This window comes from Silene latifolia, chromosome 1 (assembly GCF_048544455.1).
Source record: "Silene latifolia isolate original U9 population chromosome 1, ASM4854445v1, whole genome shotgun sequence".
Taxonomy (NCBI): Eukaryota; Viridiplantae; Streptophyta; class Magnoliopsida; order Caryophyllales; family Caryophyllaceae; genus Silene; species Silene latifolia.
In genome coordinates, this window is record NC_133526.1 from 7,229,372 (window position 1) to 7,244,887 (window position 15,516).

Genomic DNA, 15,516 nt, shown 5'->3' on the forward strand with positions numbered 1-15,516 from the left:
AATGGGTATTAATTGAGCTTTACTTTTCTAAGTAAAAAAGCACTTAAAAGTCTATTCCACGGAATTAAATTGAAAAGGGTGAACATTCAAATAGGTTTTTCCTGACTACACACAATTTATCTACTCGGTATTTGGTAATAGCTTTCGATGAATAATAATCTCCACTATCAATGGTACCTAATAATCTAGGAGTGTGCTCTTTTTTCTTAAATTAAATTGTGATTTTGTGTGTAATAATATTACGAAAACAATATAAAACTATCTACCCAAACGTATGTAAAACTTATATTCTAGACGATTGAATATTTAAAAAAATATAAATGATTTGAGAATAGTTAAAGTTCTACACAATTTTTAGATGTTATGAATTCTACAATGATAAAAACTCTTTAGACATGCAATAAATCATTTGTTCAGGACAAATATTTTGAATTAAAAATTGAAGTAGCTTCAGAAAGAACCCATCGTGATTCGTGCACTTGCTTCATGCAATAGTGTTAGGACTTGTTAACTTTAATTTACACACAAGTATTTTTGAATATGTTGTAAGTTCCCTATGACTCCGACTTGTAAGAGTTCTAACTATGCATAATTTAAGAAATATGATCGGGTTGGGTCATTTTCAGGATGGTTGTTCTCAAGTTTTTTGGATGTAATGGTCATAATACAACAGTAAACATTCAGGTCGAGTTGAATAGGTGGGGTCAATTCAAGTCTCGGGTCAAATTTAGGTCCTCAGTTCGGTGCGGGTCTTGTTAATTTTGCCAGAACCACTTATAAAAGATCTCACAAACTCTATCTTACTTTCATGGTAAGATTTCTAAAAAGAAGTAAGATTTATCTATCTCTTCATTCTATTTTCTTGCATGTATTACTAATTAGTTCATAACTCGATAGCATGGTGCATTAAGTGGACGTTGTACTTTAATTTGAGTGACAGCGTATGAAATGTTTAATTTTTGTCACGAGTCTACTGTTCAATTTTATTAACTAAGATCAAAACACGTACTATCTTCAACATTTAGCAAAGTCCACGGCCAAAGCTAAAGAAAAGGTGAAAAATACTTTTAGGCTTAGAGTTGACTTTTTATCCAATGTTTATCTCATGGCATAATTTCTCCATAACATGGCTTTACATGTTTCTAAGTGTTTTAACTCTTTAAATTTACTCTAACAAATTTTAGATTAGTTCGTGATTCTAGAAAAAAAATCGTATGAATTCTTATACTTTGAATAGTTTCATTGTTACACACAAGTTTTGAGTTGTCCATAGCACCAACTTCTACTTTTTTTTTTTAATTTCCATTTTTTATTCCTCCAGCTAATAATCTCCACGCACATTCCTACAAAGAGTAAATTAAGAAGAAAAAAAAAGCATCAAACCTTAAAATCAATATGTGAAAGCATAAACTATGTAACTAATTATGAAATAAAAATTGACACAGTATGCATAGATAAATTAACGTAGTAGTAGATTGTGGAGATTGAATTATTTTGGCAAAGATGGACATGAGAAGATGGTTATATCTACACTATATTGTGAAAAGTAGAATTTACCTTAAAGACTTATTATACTTCTTTATCGAATTTATTAAATACTCTACCTCAAAAAACCAGTACGATGTGATAAAAATTGTCTTTATGATATTATATTTGAATCTCGGGCACTTCTTGTCGTACTTAATTAAATCTCCTAATGACTCCTTAGATTCCAATAGAATTATAGAAGCACATTGATTCTATTTTCTTTATTAGAATTTTACGTATAAGACAGGTAGGTGCATGCGAAACTGCTGAGATTCAAATTCAATTGGAGTTCCTGCATTAATATTGTATCACCCTTACAATATTATCCGTTAAATTGATTAGAAGTTAGCAATAAACTATAATTATATGGCAATATAGTGTCTAAAACAAAACAAAAAACGTGAAAACACTAAAAAGAAAGTTTGAGGGTGAAGCTATTTGTGCTGTAAGAGTGTAAGCATATAAGTATTGGACGTTCATTATTAATTTGTCCATGATATCCGGCAAAGAAAACATATGTTTAATAATTAGGCTAAAAAAAATTTGCATCTAAAATAAATACAAAGATGTTAGATAAAGGTTAGTCATATCATTAAAAAAAAAAGACCCATAAAAATAAAAAAGTAATAAGCAAATTGAAAAGGGTGTAATTCATAAATATAGGAAACCAACCTTAATGAGGGCATCAAGTCAAAACCTCCTGTAATCAAATATACAAATTTTTATGAGATTAATAATTAAAGAAGTAGAATCATAATAGTATAGGAACAATTAGATAAATTAAAAAAGACTCCATATTAACGGAATAAAACAAAAATAGTAGACAATTATAATGCTCAAGACAAACTAATCTAAATGATCAAACATAATCGTAAGCATCAAAATTTATGGGAGGGGAAGTCTAAAAGACTATATTTATACCTAGGAAGAGCCGAAGAGGTAGCATCGTAGCCGGAAACTAATTTGCGCACCGAAAAAAAAGTGAAAAACTAATATATTTTATCTTCTTTATTAATTACTCCTATCTTCTTTATTAATTTATTTATTTTGTGACAACGTATTTCGTTAAAAATGGAGTCTCTGTAATCGCTCGAAAAAAACTTCCTTTATTAATATAGATAGATATAAGATATAAGATATAAGATATAAGATTATTCGAGTCAATTCCTTTTGTAGTCGAGGCACCGAATCGATCATACAAGTTTCCGTCTTCAAAGTAGAGCTAATGTCTCGCTCTCTTTCGCTTTCCTGTTAAAAAAACCCATTAAAAACTGCATTTTCCCAAATTTACCCTTGGTTGAATGACTTGAGTCCTCAAACCACCTCATTATACCTAACACCATCTCCTTCTCTCTCATCTACCGTCGTCGTCTTCGTCCGCCATTGACGCACCTCCGATTAACCGATTTCGATTATGAGGCCGTCTTACGGTCGCATAGATATTACCGCGAGTTCGAAGAAAGTTGAAGTTGATCAGCGGATTTCTCTTCGCATTTACTATCGAATTGCTGATAGTATACTTCGACAGGTTATTTCTATATCTTTAATTGCAGTAATAATCGTAATTATTGTTTATTATTGCTATTTTGTGCGATCAATTTGTCGGTAGCTGTTATGTTTTGATCGAATTGAAGTTTTTATGACCTAATTTTACTTTAGTTTTAGTGAATTATGAGTGAAATTGAGAGATGTTGAGTTGAGCTAGTTATAACTTCTCTTGTTTGATACTGAAAATTGTGTTATGCATGAAAATGTGTTGACAATTCACATTTTTCAACAATTTATTCATCATCTTCATCCTTATTTTGTTCGATCGGTTTTTAGACCTGTAGCTGTTTTGTCTTGATCAAATTGAATTTTGTATGACCTAATTTTACTTTGTTTTAGTGAATTACGATTGAAATTGAAAAATGTTGTGTACTGGTTTGTCCTGATCAAATTGAAGTTTATGTGACCTAATTTTACTTTGTTTTAGGAAATTCTGAGTGGAATTGAAAAATGCTGTGTTGAGCTGGTGATATCTCTTGTTTCATGATGAAAATTGTAGAATGCATTAATTTATCTTGTTTTTTTCGCGTGAAAATCGTTGACAAAACACAATTTTCATATTTTTTTTTGGTCAAATTTTAAGCGTATAACTGATTTGTTTTGATCAAATGGAAGTTTGTAGGACCTAATGTTACTTTGTAATAGTAAATTATGAGTGAAAGGGAAATTGTCGTGTTGAGCTAGTAAAAAATTCTCGTCTCAGGTGGAGAATTGAGGAATGCACTTATTTACTTTGTTATTCTTGATTTGTGTTTTGTCGAGGTAGCGTAGGCTAGTGTAGGCGTTAGCAGTCTTAGCACTCAAGTCATTGTGGATTTTGATCAGTTTGGCTAATGATTTTCCCAATTTGAATTCAGTATCCCATCTTATTTGCGGCCTTTTTTTTTTTGTTTGTTGATTGAAAAACCTGTGTTCAGGACTAATGCATGACTCCTATGTTCGAAAGTATGTGGTACTTTAGATAGATAACACACCAAAAATCATTTATAGTGTTATAACATACTTTAGTGGATTCTCCTTCCACTTACTAGGATTCACTACCTCTACTTTTGGAGTTAAGTTGAAAAAATATGTGAGAACATTAGGCCTACAGTCACTTAGGAATCTTTTTTTGTGGTGTATTTCGTACGCAAAATGTAAATGTAATCAACCAATTTGCATTTCCTACAAAAGTAAATTTTAGTGAATCCAAATGGATGGAAGGAGTTGTTATGTATTCATCGTCTTTTGGGTCTTTGGTAAGACATCATGGACTCTGGCTGTATTGTTTGTTCTTATTTCTCACTTCTCGTTTATCAAAAAAAGAGTAAATTATCACTTCAGAATTTTGAGCTGTATATTTTCTACGACCTAGGATATTATGTTGCCTGATTGTTAGTAGATGTTATATTGCTTTTGGCCGATAATTAGATTTGTTAATTATTGGGAAGATTTGTTGTTTTCCAGGAACTAGCTTGGCTATTAGGCTTTGCTATGCAAAAAAGTGTGATAAACAGAAAGAGAATGATTTGAATATTCTGCGAAATTAATTTCTATTGTCTTTGGTTATCGTTATATTTTAATTTGTTTAGTGCTTAACTTTACGAATCTAAATTTTATCAGGCTAATATCTTCCGGAATGAGAAGAATATCATTGATTTATACGTCATGCTCCTCAGATACTCTAGGTAAAGGCATTTTTTGTCTGTTGTATGACTGCTATAAGTGGATGTTTCTGTAAATAACTATGAAAGTGGTAAATTTTGGGTATTTAGGGAGCGTTTGTTGATGTGATATGTTTTTGATAGTGATTTAAATCTAGCTAGTGATTAAGGTGTCTACTGCAAGTATACCTTTTGTTCCTGATAGTTAAGGAGGAATGATGCCCTGATATCCACTCTGCTGTGATGTTTTTCAGTTTGGTATCTGAGACTATTCCACGTCACCGTGATTATGCAGCATCTACTCAGATCACAAGAAGTTCTTTGAGAAAGGTGATGAACCCCACTAGTATGTTCATTAGTTTTCTAATTGTTGCTTTGTATGTGTGTCTTGCGGGAATGGTAGGGAAGTTCTTATCTTGGCCTGTTTTTTTCGAAATTCTTGTTGCAGCAATTATTTGTTGCCTTGAAAGAGTTGGAAGAACTGAAGCCAGCAGTCAAACAGAAAGTGGAAGAACTGCAGAGAAAACAAGAAAACCAAGCATTTGGCTGGAACAACAGCAGTCATCGCAATGACTATTATTCTCCTATTGATTCTATTATACCGCCTCCCGTCACTAAGGTGTCTCTTGGTAATAATCAAGTGGCTAAGGTATTTTTATGTTCCATCGTTTATTTGTGTAATAGCAATTGGCAGTGATTAGAATCTGGTGTCAGTAGTTGTGTTCTTACATGGTACCTGTCATGCAAGGCATTGCCGTATTCTACAAGTGTTCCGTATGGAGGTTTCAGTGCTGAGCAGAAAGTTCTTGCCGATCCTCTTGAAGAGAGATTTCGTAAATTGTAAGTCTTATAAAGTATATAATATTTATTTTTAACTGAGGAATCTCTCTCCCATAATGCTGCTTTTATTTGTTAAATATTAACTTCTTTTATGACAACAACATGATCTCAATGCATTTATGGCTTCCGAGCTCTTGTCTGTGGCTGGGTAAAGAGGGTCAGATGTGCACAACCTTACCCTGCTGTTTAATATACAAAGACGTTATTTCCGGATGACTCACCCTTGGACCCTATTTTCAGCAAATTTTAAAATGTGCCATGCCAAGAGACATCTAATACAGTATTAAATTATTCACTTTACTCTTAAAACTCATTAGAAAAAACAAAAACATTCTTGAACAGTTGAACCTAGAATAGCCCCTCATGCCTGTTGGCTGTGGGTTTTCTATGGCTTAGGTGTTTCTCCTCTAGTCCTGCTAATTAACGTGGAATTTATTCCTAATTTGTTCTATATCATCGACTTCATTTTACTTGGATATGGATGTGGTATAATTTCATTTTCAAGAGCTAGACACAATACCAATTAAATTATTGTGGGAAAAATTGCACCTTCAAATTGTCTTCACCTGAGGATTAGTTGTTGTGTTGCCATCTATCTGTGATTAATTTGGTGAAGTGTATCCCGATGTTGAATATTGCTTATGCTTATGTTAGAACACAATTCGGAAGACATTAAAAAGTCAAATAAACAGTCTACCATGTCCTACATTGAAAGTTTCATTTTGTGTGTAGATTGGATTAAACTTCTGTTAAGAAATGTTTAACCAATTACCTGTGGACCTTTACTGATGCTGTGGTAATTTCAAGTCTATGCAATGCCATTCCTTGCTTCAGACATGACCTATAGATTGTGTATAGCTCCTGAAGAATGTTTTAAAAGAGGCAAAAGAACTGGATCCACCCTCTGTCTTATTAATCTGCGATTCTGCGACCCGTTTTTCTGCTCTTTTCTTTTCTGATTGGTCTGCCTACCCTATAACGTTGTCAATTGAAGAACTACCCCTCTATTTTTTGTCAAACACTGTATGGTGTTGTCATGTCAATTTACTAGTCTTGACAAGTGAGACAAGTAGTCCAGTGCTTGATCATCTTAGCGATTGTTGTGTCCTTGAATCCTTGATGATGGACATGCTTAGAGCTTTCTACAGGCAGACTGATAAAACAAAGCAATTTAAGAAACATTGTGTGGGTCAGGAAGAGATGCTCAAGAGGTTATTTTATTTGGTTAAGTCTCTTTTAAGAGAACGATTGGCATCTATCTACGTGGTGATGACAGCTTTTTAGATGGAATAGCTAATGGTGGTTGACAGTGATTCAACAACCATAGCCGTGGCGTGAAGCGAAGATGGCTGTGAGTTTCTATCAGCAATCTTCAACATGCATTGAGGTGATAACAGATGATCTGCAACTGCACACAAAAATTTGGTTGGACGCAGTGGTGGTTCCAGTCCCATGTGGAGGAAAATCTTGATGGGCCTGAGGTAGTTCATAGATGATGATAATAGTACACAGGTACTACTGTAAGCAACGGCCAGCGGGATGCAGATGCTAACTTGACTAATGTGCCAAGGAGTTGGGCACAAGTGAGCAGAACTAGCCCATCGAATTTTGTAGGGTATTTTTTTGTTGGGAGTACTGATGGTTCGGGGCTTCTGTGGTGACATATTCAAAGTGTAGTTGGGCAAACATTCAAGGTCTAATTATAATTCATAAAGTGTCAAGGTACATGTTTGAAAAAGTGTCTTGTCATTGATAACCTGGATCAGCTTGGGATTTCTTATGTCGAAGCAACATAACCAGTGGATATGGACTTGACTTGGATGTTCCACTTGTTTAATGTTTACTTCTAACTTTCGAAGGATGACTAACCAGCTGAAAGGCCTCAGAGGGATCAACTCGAGTTCCGATATAAATTAGGTTCCTGTAAGTGCTGTGTGTGGCATGTTTAGCAGTAAGAAGAGAGAAGTACATCCTTTATCAAACTAGGATGCGTTAAAGAAAAAACCATGACCAGTTTCCCTATTGTGACCTAGGAAAAGAAAGTAGCTACAAAGATGGTATATTGGTATTAAGCTTTTTATCGGAACTATTGTTGGGGACTTCGTGTTCTCTGTTCTTTTCTCTTATTTCTTCTTTCTGAATTATTTCAGTATAGAAAGTCTAATTGGCGAAGTACTTAATGTGTGCTGGGGAAACTTTTATTGTGAATAGAACCCAGCTAATGACCCATGCTCAAATCAGTCACATGTAACCTATGTAGCAAAACTGTATTAGGGCTGAGTTTGGTGATTAACCTGTAGTCCTTTGTTGGTCTTTATGTTTCAATTCTTCAATTTTTAAGACCTTACCCTCTGGCTGTACTATCGCCTCTTGTCTACCTTAGCTGTATTCTCAATTTCTTACTATATCAGTTATATTCCTTGATTTATCTTTCTGCTTATTACAGATCAGTGACAACTTTCCGCCCCAAGGAGGAAACTCTTTTGAGACATTCAATTTTGGGGCCAAATGGGCTTTCTGCAAAGTGGCAGCCACCGGCTAGTAATAAAGAGGTGTGTGATTGTGGCATCTGTGATATTTTTGTGTCGCAAAGATGCTCCCTGATCTTTGTCTGATGTTTGTAGGTCCGGTATCCCAGTAATGTTGATCTGACTCCTGTGGAGATCCCAAGGTTATGCCCTAAGATTTTCTGACTTGCGTTTCATGCCTGTTCTTTTTCAAATGTATTTGTTTATAGAAACCCTGACGATTTCTAAAGTATATGTTTGCTTGTGCTTATTCTTGTTCTTTTCCCCTCACTGTTACTGTACGCACGTGTATCATGCATTTTGCTTGCATTCGTTTCCCTATAGTTACAAGTCCCTGGAATGTGAAAAATATGGCATTTTTTCCAAGACAAGAAAAATATGGCATCCTCTAAACGTCTTTCTCAGTCAAGTTGCAAGGCTTTTTTTTTTTTTTTTTTTTTTTTTTTTTGGCTTCTAACGACTTGCACAATAAAAACGTGTCTCTTTAGTGTTTAGTCGGTGTTACTGCGCTTTATGGACATTTGTGACTGTTTTTCCCAAGGTTTTCATAAATTTGTTTAAATTTATAGTTCTTTCTCCTACAGCATAGTTGCATTGTCCATGTTCGTGATCTGAGACTTAGTTTTCCCATGTAATTGAGTGAAGTAGTGAACTCTGCATTTTTTTATCCAACTTGATTTTGTGTTGTTTATCTGCTGAAATTTGTTGATTAGCAGGCTTGATGGTGTTGTGGCTGATATAGATGTAGTAGTGCGAAAAGATAGTAGCACCTCAGCCTTTGAAAGGATAAGTCTAGAAACAGTGGCTGAACCTAGGAGTGACAATCAGCATCCACAAGATGATGAGCAGCCGATGATTTCATTTGACGGATTAGATGTTCCTGATACAGTTATTGTCAAGCAGCCGAACCTCCCTGCTACTCTTGCAGAAGTACAAGACTTAATTGCTGTTGAACAACCTTCAGTTAATGGCAATAATGATGTGGATAGCTCTTTGATGGGTAGTTTGCTTCAGCCTGAATCTCCTATGGAGCTACACATTGTAAGATCAATAACTCCTTGATTAATTTCTGTAGTTCCATAATTTCTTGATGAGCTGGATGACATAATTAAGACTTGAAATCATGTATACTTCATGGTTTAAACAAATTTGTATCTTGGAGAATTGGTTGCTTAATTATGCCGTGTTGACTGTATAGGTAATTAGGTATGCCATAAATATACGATTATATGATTGATTACATACTAGTATAGATCCCGTGCAAATACACGGTATTTTAGAATTTCATATATAGAGAACTTAACAAGTAGAGGTAATAATAATATATAAATGAACTTTGAATTTTATTTTTAATTATCTACAATTGTTAATGTGTAATACTAAGAATTAAAATAGAGCGCATTTTACATTTTTACTTTGAATAAAATTGACCATGTAACTGAAACCATTTTTTTGTTAAATAAGTTTAGGATAAAAAAAAAATTGTTAGTTTAATTACAAAAACTTATGCTTATTTTTACGCATTTAAAACCTTTGATGAAGCATATAACTATTTTTGTAATTTTTGTTACAATATACGGAGTAGCAATTTAAACGGAGTATCAAATTTACAGAATAAAAAAGTGAAAAACACACACTGTTTTAATAATATGAGTAAAATATGCATACATTTTAAATATGATATTTAAAACATTTAAGATACATAAACGAGCATTTATTAGGGTATGGAGTACACCACATAAACGAGCATATAAAAGATGCAAAGCTATTGAAGGTTGAGTTAAATTTTCCTTGGAACTACTAGTTCACAAGTTTCATCTGTTATGAAGGCTTTAAAACGTACTTGGAAATGTAAATATCATATGCATTTTCTGTATTATGTTTAATCTGATGCACTTTTTAGTTTCAGTTTGTTTGTATCTAAAGAAAAGGGATTTAACAGCAACTATGTAAGGGTGAAAGTTTTTTTGATGATCTATTAAACAATTGTAATTGTGCATATTATATAATTCATTAAACGCGTCTTACACAGGATTTTGAGCTACTTCATATTCATAAGGTTGTTTGTTAAATGCTTTACTCTGCTGTTTCCCTACAGTCAACAAGTATGATGGATACCTTCCTGAGATTGGCAAAATCTAATACCAAGAAGAACTTGGAGACATGTGGTATTCTTGCTGGCTCACTTGTAAGTTCCTATAGTACCCCATCCCCCTTTTCCAACCACCGTAGCTCATGATATCTCTGACATCCTTGGTGTAATACTTGCGCAGAAGAATAGGAAGTTCTATATGACGGCTCTGATAATACCAAAGCAGGAATCAACATCAGATTCTGTGAGTTCAGTGTGATTTATAAGTTTGTTGCTGAGTAATTTATGGTTTGTTATTGCTTTTGTTTGAATAAATTTTATTGATATGACCAGTGTCAGGCCACAAACGAGGAGGAAATATTTGAGGTTCAGGATAAACAATCTCTTTTTCCGTTGGGTTGGATTCATGTAAGTACAAATTTATGATGCTAGTAGTGCAGTGTGAGTGTGACTCTATTGATTCATTGAACGAGTTGTCTGATACAGAATTTCCATTGTTCGTGTGTGTGTGTCGGCTTGTGATCCCATTTAGTTGGGAACATCTTTCATTTTGACCCGCATTATTGTGCGGAATGAAGAAACATAAGCCTGTCAAAAACGATGGAAATTTCTGATAACTTCTATTCATTTAGTTTTATTCATGAACTAATATGCTACATGTGGCAAGTTAAAATAAGCTAAAAGATATCCAACTACTTCAGTCGTGGGCTTGCACATAGTTTCTTACTCATCACGTTTATTGGTATTTTATAGCTTCCTTATTCTTTCAATTAGTACAAAGATTGTCAGTTATTGAAAATGCTTATGGCATTGTGACTATTACTGGTAGGAATATAATTAACTTTGTATTAGTGGATGTTAGGCTTCTAAGTAAGCATTTGGTAAGACAACCCTCATCTTGACTTTAGGGTCTATTTTTTGTATATAGCCGTCACCCCATCATGTCTTTTTGTAGATGAGGGCCACCTCTATGATATCTTTTGTACATGGGTGTCACCTCCTTGGTGTCCTTTAATTAATATCATGTCTTATATGTTAAAAAAAAAAAAAGGAGTTAATTGTGTGGTTAAGCTTTAGATGGCTTTGACACTGTCGTTAAGGCAAAGATGGCTTTGTGTACACCCAAGCAGGGTTTGTTGCCATTTAGATCTTCTGCTTTCATGTGGTTGCCATCTCTTCATCTCAGAGGCTCCATTTCAAGGAGTAAAAAGATATTTTTGATCTTGAGTACCCTATTTTTGTCTTCAGAAAACTTTCTTTGGCAAGCTAAAATATACGAACGTCTTAAATATGACGTGATGTGCTGATATATTAAGGTCGTTTATCGTAGTTGGTCTATATAATTTTCTAATCAATTGTCATATGGTGCTTCCAGACTCATCCAACACAATCTTGCTTCATGTCATCTATTGATGTTCACACACATTACTCATATCAGGTAACTTACATCTACAGCTTTAATGTTTGTATGTTGATGTGACTGTTTATCTCAGCCTCTTATAATAATTACACTACGGGGACCATTTTAAATGAATCTGAATAATTATTGGTACATCGTGGATTAAGTTCTTGTATTGCTCAAATGACCTGTGTATGCCAAATTGATAATGATATTCTCATGAAGGTGTGGTGAGTCAGTTATTTGTAAATGGCGGTCTTTAAGAACAACCCTCTTCTTTGAAGAAAATGAATTCGAGAAGTCAGGTAATTAGTTAAATGAGCAAATAGACTACAAGCTTACATGTGACTATAATTTCTTAGTTGAAATTCTCCTCATATATTTTGTAAAATGGTACAAATCTAAATATGCTGACGTAAATGATTCCAAAAGATGAATGCCGAAGCATTACAGTGTCCCCCTCTTTCCAGTTTTAACTTTTAACCCAGATATTTATAGTAGGTCTCACAAAATGATTTTTTAGTGAAGTATCAGAAGTCAGAACTGTCATTCCTCCATATTATCTCTATTTGTCCAGAATACCATGGCTGCCACCATTAATCTTCACTGCTTTCGTGAAGCTAGCGGCGCCACTGCGCCTCAGTGGCTTTCTTGACCACCGTTGACGAGGTCAGGGGATGACTTTTCCGATGGCGATGTCATTTGTATCTTTTTCGTAAATATTTGTTCTTCGCAAAAATATTTTAGACTTCTTCGCCAACATCTCCTCTCTTCCATTCTTTTTCTAATTGTCGTCGCCCTATGGCCCCAATAGCCCACCATTGCTGTCACCCGTACTCGATCCCTCACTGGTAGGGATGACCATGCTTTTTTGTTACATACTTAGACTATTAGAGCTAACATGATTTTCATAGGTAACTGTACCTCTTAAGTAACTGAATAACAATTCAAAATTAAATATAATATGCATCACCAGTAACCTAATTTTTATCAGAAGACTTAAGTCAGAAGGAGAGGACCACAGCTGAAGTGAGGAGAGGAGGTAGAAAATGAGAGGTGGGAAGAGAGAAGAAAGAGGAGATGCGGATTGTTGCCGAAGGCTGTCGCTATAGAACAGCCGTTGATTGTTGTGATGAAAGGGTGATGGGGAGGTGTGAGAATAGGATAGAGAAAGGAGTGGATGCATGAAAAGGAATAGGGGATATGGGAGTTAGGGGCCATTTCTGACATGCTGAATTGCTGATATGGCAATTTAATGAGTGATTTCCTACTATGAGGATGTCTAGGAGTAGAATTACTGGAGTAAATATTTCAAATCAATAATATTGGGTGTGTCCTGGTTTACTGAATGCATTTCCGAAGATTAAATTTCAAGGTCTGGGTTCTACACTTCTACCCATGAAAATTAAGTTTTTATGGAGATGCACGATGTTAGCTATCTTTTGGTGTATCTGCCTGAAGCGGAATTCTCGTGTTGTTTCAGAATAGAGACATGCTTCGTTTAATATTTGCGGTATAGTTATTTTACTAGTTTCTTTGTGGGCTAGGTTGGGGTGTTTTTGAGGGGTAATCCAATAACGTTAATTCAACAGAATTGTATGTCATTGTAACTGTAAGTATCTGAAGATCCTTTTAAGGAATGGATTTCTGCATGATAACGTTTCATTGTACGAACAACTGTATGGAAATTTATGCCTGATACAAATCTGATCTAGAAATCCGACTCAATGTCTTAACAGGTTATGCTGCCTGAAGCTGTTGCAATTGTTATGGCCCCAAGGGATAGTACCAAGTATGTCATTTACCTAGTTTTTATTCATTAATTTTAGGCTCAATTGCAAAATACTACCAATTATAGTCAAAAATTTTCAAAATACTACATATTATACTTATTTTTTCAAATTACTACAAAAAAAGCTACAACTTCTCCTAAGTTGCAACCTAATACCTGAATTTATGACTTAATTAACCATAATTAACTATTATTAGGTAATTTTCATGATTTACCCCTTTTTTAATTGAATTCTAAATAATCTACTCATAATCCCCTTATTATTGATTCTTTCTTTTTCATCTTTTTCATCCTCCCACTACCACCATCAACATCCACCACCCTCAACAATCATCACTATTATTAGTCACCACCTTCACACCCACCACTATTTATCTCACTCAATGTCACCACTCTTACACTACATACCACCATTCCAAGCCGCCTCGGATCTAATCCTACTATCTCACTTCCACGATTGCCACAAAGAAACCGTTAACCACCGTAACCCTAACCACAACCTCCCACTACCACCATCAACATCCACCACCCTCAACAATCATCACTATTATTAGTCACCACCTTCACACCCACCACTATTTATCTCACTCAATGTCACCACTCTTACACTACATACCACCATTCCAAGCCGCCTCGGATCTAATCCTACTATCTCACTTCCACGATTGCCACAAAGAAACCGTTAACCACCGTAACCCTAACCACAACCATCATTCCCGCCTGCCTTCCGCTACAAAACCTAGCTTCTTAACTCGTTGTTCCACCACCTACAGGAATCGTACTCCTTAGATCTAGAGTATTCGATTGGTAGGGACTTAAGTACGGTGGTGGTGTTGGGATAATAAAGGTGGGACTTGGGGGCATTGGGGGGTGGATACGGTTTAGGGTGTGGCTGGATTAGGTCGAGGCGGTGTTAGGATGTGTGTGTGGTTAGGTTGTGGTGACGCGGTGGTGATGGTGGTGGTTGATTCTTGTGGTGCTAGAAATGAGAGGATGTGTTAGGGGAGTGTTTAAAGAGGGGCAAAATGGGTATAACATATTAAAATTGAGTTTTTGATCATTAGACCTCAATTAAGAGCTAATTTAGGTATAAAGTAGCAATTTGGGAAGATAAATAACTTTGTAGGTAGTAATTTGAACAAATAAGTATAATATGTAGTATTTTGAAAAATCTTGACTATAATAGGTAGTATTTTGACATTTTTCCTTAATTTTATTTCCTGCCTACAAGAATTTAAGGTTATTCTTCCTGCATGGTTTTCCGACTATCAGAAATCATGGAATTTTCCGGCTGACAACTCCTGGAGGGATGTCAGTCATTAGACATTGTGAGCGGCGTGGATTTCATTCGCATGAACCTCCAGCCGATGGAGGGCCCATCTACAAGCAGTGTACGGATGTATATATGAATCCCAATGTGAAGTTTGATGTTATAGATCTTCGATGACTGGTAGCAGATCCGTGATTTATTTTCCTTTCCTCATCCTGGTTTTACCAACAATTTTCTTCATCGTGGGAATTGTGATTTGTAATTGTCAAATATGTCGGTAATTTTGTAAAGAAAGATCATATTGATCAGCGTGTAAATGTACCATGGGCTGTCTTTGTAAGACGTTGAAATTAAAAATACTCTTTTCTTTCATATTGATGAGGCACGAGTTCATTTCTTAAACCAGCGGCGGAAGAAAACTTACACCCTTAAATTTGCAGAATCTCACTTTCCGATGTGGTGGTTGAAAAGAACTACAAGAAGTCAGGAGTGGTAATTAAGAATGTTGTGCACTTGTACTTCATTGTACGCTTGCTTATCTTCTGTAAAGTCTAAACTGTGAGACCATGGCCTCCAAACTTGAATATCTATGAACACAAATGGTTTCGCATTTGACAATTATTGTAAGTTGTGAGCTTTTGACATTCGAGTTACGGTGTTGTGAGCTTGTCACTAGCGATGATTATTCTGATACCGGGACTTTAGGTAAGAGGTGAAAGTACGAAATGAGAAGTTATAGGCACAGAGTCTTCCATGATGACTTCAACAACTAATTAGACATTGATTAGTGATCGGTTAAATAGATTCATTTATTTAAAGACAACAATTCATATAATTACAGTATTTAATTAAGTTTCAAATAATTTTCAAAATATAA

At 35.0% G+C, this 15,516-nt stretch overlaps 1 protein-coding gene across 4 annotated transcripts; it reads left to right on the top strand.

Moving 5' to 3' along the window:
* Positions 1-2,677: 2,677 nt before the first annotated feature.
* Positions 2,678-15,011, top strand: LOC141595631 (AMSH-like ubiquitin thioesterase 1). Of its 4 annotated transcripts, none has more exons than XM_074415598.1 (14): positions 2,678-3,055; positions 4,678-4,742; positions 4,973-5,048; positions 5,167-5,367; positions 5,467-5,558; positions 8,005-8,110; positions 8,183-8,229; positions 8,803-9,127; positions 10,185-10,274; positions 10,360-10,422; positions 10,512-10,586; positions 11,554-11,616; positions 13,317-13,369; positions 14,642-15,011. In XM_074415598.1, the coding sequence occupies exons 1-14, from the start codon at positions 2,942-2,944 to the stop codon at positions 14,814-14,816; spliced, it is 1,545 nt and encodes a 514-aa protein (XP_074271699.1). In that variant the 5' UTR covers positions 2,678-2,941; the 3' UTR covers positions 14,817-15,011. The 4 variants fall into 4 exon arrangements, with proteins under 4 accessions (XP_074271699.1, XP_074271695.1, XP_074271703.1 ...); XM_074415594.1 differs by having other exon boundaries at positions 2,825-3,055; positions 8,800-9,127; XM_074415602.1 differs by lacking the exon at positions 2,678-3,055 and adding an exon at positions 4,213-4,313 and having other exon boundaries at positions 8,800-9,127.
* The last annotated feature ends 505 nt before the right edge of the window (positions 15,012-15,516 follow it).